The sequence below is a fragment of the Halyomorpha halys genome, unplaced genomic scaffold (genome assembly GCF_000696795.3).
Source record: "Halyomorpha halys isolate HHAL.00 unplaced genomic scaffold, Hhal_1.1 Scaffold1088.1, whole genome shotgun sequence".
NCBI classification, from domain to species: Eukaryota; Metazoa; Arthropoda; class Insecta; order Hemiptera; family Pentatomidae; genus Halyomorpha; species Halyomorpha halys.
This window is the reverse complement of record NW_027107060.1, coordinates 180,852-183,797: the sequence shown is the minus strand read 5'-3', so window position 1 is coordinate 183,797 and position 2,946 is coordinate 180,852. Positions and strand designations below refer to the sequence as shown.

Sequence of the window (2,946 nt, the reverse complement as noted above, 5' to 3'; positions counted from 1 at the left end):
TTTATATATACAATTTTATGAATAATGTTTTAGCTTAAAATAGATGAAAACATAAACAGTAGCTAAAAACTGAATTAAACAAATATTACAGATTTATATCAAATTTTACGGACAACATGACAGGTGGGTCTGCCAGAGCCAGTTATAATTATTTGTCTACTTTTTATATCAAATAATAGTTCAATATAATGGATTACTATCCTTATTCATTTATTAACCTGGAGATGGATTATACAATTAAAAAAAAATTAATCATTCGGAACTGCAAATGTGAGACAAATAAATATTGCTATGGGCCCCTCAGACCCACTTGTGTATAGGATTAATAATTGGTAAATATCAAATAATTTATAATTATTGAGTTAATCTATGATAGAGAATTAAATTAATCTAAAATACTGGATATATCTCTTAATAAGTCTTTCCTTAATTTTAATGAGAAAGAATATAAAAAGAAATATGGACTTGGTTGAATTAAAATATAAATAGATACCTATTACAGTGATTTCAACAGATGCTTCATCTTTCCCTGAATCATTTTCTGCCTTTATTGTGTAAGTTCCTGTTTGCTTTCTTGTTATGGAGGATATAGTTATTTTAGTTCGGTAGTCTTCATCCTCAATCACAACATTGCCCTCTGTTAATAAACGGGCTTTATTTTGGAACCAAGATTTCTTTGGTGGTGGTTCTCCTGAGACTTTTACATCAATCTTCACATTATGTCCAGCTTTTACAGTTAAATCTTTCAATGTACTCCTATCAATCTTGGGTGGAACTAAAAGTACAAATAATTTTTTGATAATTTGTAGAAGTAAATGAATATTTTAAATAAATTGATGAGCTATAAATGAGAGGTGAAATAAATTAAAATTATTGTAGAAACTCATTCCATGGATTAAAACTTACAATAAATAACCAATTAAATCATAATAAAATTAGATAGGAGTTAGTTGGGACATGCATCTAGGAAATAAAACACAATAAGTACAATATTTGGTGAAAAATGTTGAATTGTAGAGGTGAACTAAAAGGTTTTCAATCAGGAAGATTTAACGTTTGTATTTGCTTGATGAATATTTTAGGCCAGCTCAAATGATTTTAAGACATAGAGACATAGGGTTAATGTCAGTATGACAAATGGAGCAAATGAATGATTCATTAATAAGAGAATTGAATAGAATATATGATCAAGGCATTCAGAGGGAATCAACAACTTGGCATATAAATGTAGTTGGTTGGATCATGAAAAAGAGGGTTCTTGTAAACAATCAAGGGCCATGTAAAAGAATCACTGTTTAATCAAGACCTCTATAGATTGCAGTTACAGTTTAATATAAAATATAGAATTTCAGTTAGTGGAAAAATTAAAATGTGATTTTCATGTTACTAAAAAAAAATTTAATGTTGAAACAATAGACATACATATCTTAAGAAAATACTGATAATTTATTGGTTAAGGATAATACATTGAAGATAACTGAGGTTAGACTCAGTAGGCTTCCAGGCCTAACTACAACCAGTTATAAAATCTTTGAAATGCTGAGTGGCAAAGATAGACTTTCTCATGAACATAATATGAAGGGTTCACTGTTTTTTTAATTGAACACTACAGATGGTAGTCAAAGTTAGTTTAGTATGTGCTATATTAAAGAATATTAAAAAGAAGTAGTTTCCAAACAAAATAGTTTGCAGTTACCGGAGTATTCTTTAAAGGGCTTTTATGCTGAATGAACTAATCAAATAAAAGGATTGTATTAGAAAAGTTGAATTAAATGAATACTAATTAAATTGAGAAGACCACAAAATGATTTCACGGTAGAACCTAACAACATCCATTTAAGACATTTGCAGTAACAGTGTTGTCAATTATTCATAATGAGATATTTCAACAAATGGCTAAACCTAATGAAAAACACTTAAATTTTAAATTAAATAAGTTTCGTTCTTCAATGATGGATTTGTGATAAATGATAAGTAATATTTTTTAACCAAACTAAGTAAGTTTTTTAACAAACTTTATATATAACTGATTTAAATTTAATTATGAAGAACATTCAAATAATTATAAACATACAATTATTTTATTTTTACTTTTCCTGTTTTCAGATTAAAATACATAAATAACTTACTACATAAAAATAAAAAATGATAGTTACCAAATCTATCTTTTATTAAAACTGGATCACTAGGTTCACTAGGTTTGCTCTGACCACCTTTATTTACAGCAGTAACACGGAATGTATACTTCATTCCCTCTATCAAATCAGGAATTCTACCTTCACATTTGCTTCCAATCAACTCCACAGCCTTTTGCCACTTGGAACTGAAAACAAATAAATGTTATGAATAAATGTTATACATATGACATGTCGAGGTGGGTTGTTTTTTTGATTATTCTGCTTGTCCAGAAGGCCTCGACAATGTGTGTTCAGTTTATATAGGTAAGGTAGTTGACAAGGAAGATAACTAGATAGTATGAGACTAACAGGGAACAACCGCTATACCTCAGAGGATGATAACCTCATCTTACCAGGTACTATTCCGATAAACATATATATAGCCACCAGAGTCATGCAGGAAGATGCCTTCATCCTGCCAGGTACTATTCCAACAGAGGCAATGGAGGTATGTAAGCCTGGAGGATAGCTAGCCGTTGGAGCCTACGAAAGGATAACAGGTAGAGAAGAGAGATCATGTCAAGGGTGAACAAAAAATAACAACCATTTACAAATCAGGATCGGCTATAAGCTGAAACTATATCAAATAGAGGCTGTGGATCTGTGTTCCTCTGTGTTCAATTAGGGGTTCTTTAAGACCCTTATTTATAGGCCTAATGCATATGGCTGTGACCGAGAAGCGGTCTTATCTTATCTGCTTGAGGTAGTTTCATGCGTTATTTTGGCATGGTTTATTTATTATTTTATCAACATTGCTCAGTAGTACATA

At 30.3% G+C, this 2,946-nt stretch overlaps 1 protein-coding gene across 1 annotated transcript in view; it reads right to left on the bottom strand.

Moving 5' to 3' along the window:
• bent (projectin protein bent) overlaps window positions 1-2,946 on the bottom strand; it is a gene marked incomplete in the record, with an annotated part of 246,334 nt that overhangs the window by 78,067 nt on the left and 165,321 nt on the right. The window contains 2 exon segments of the mRNA XM_067045412.1: window positions 400-775; window positions 2,157-2,323. Coding sequence (XP_066901513.1) covers window positions 400-775; window positions 2,157-2,323 — 543 coding nt within the window.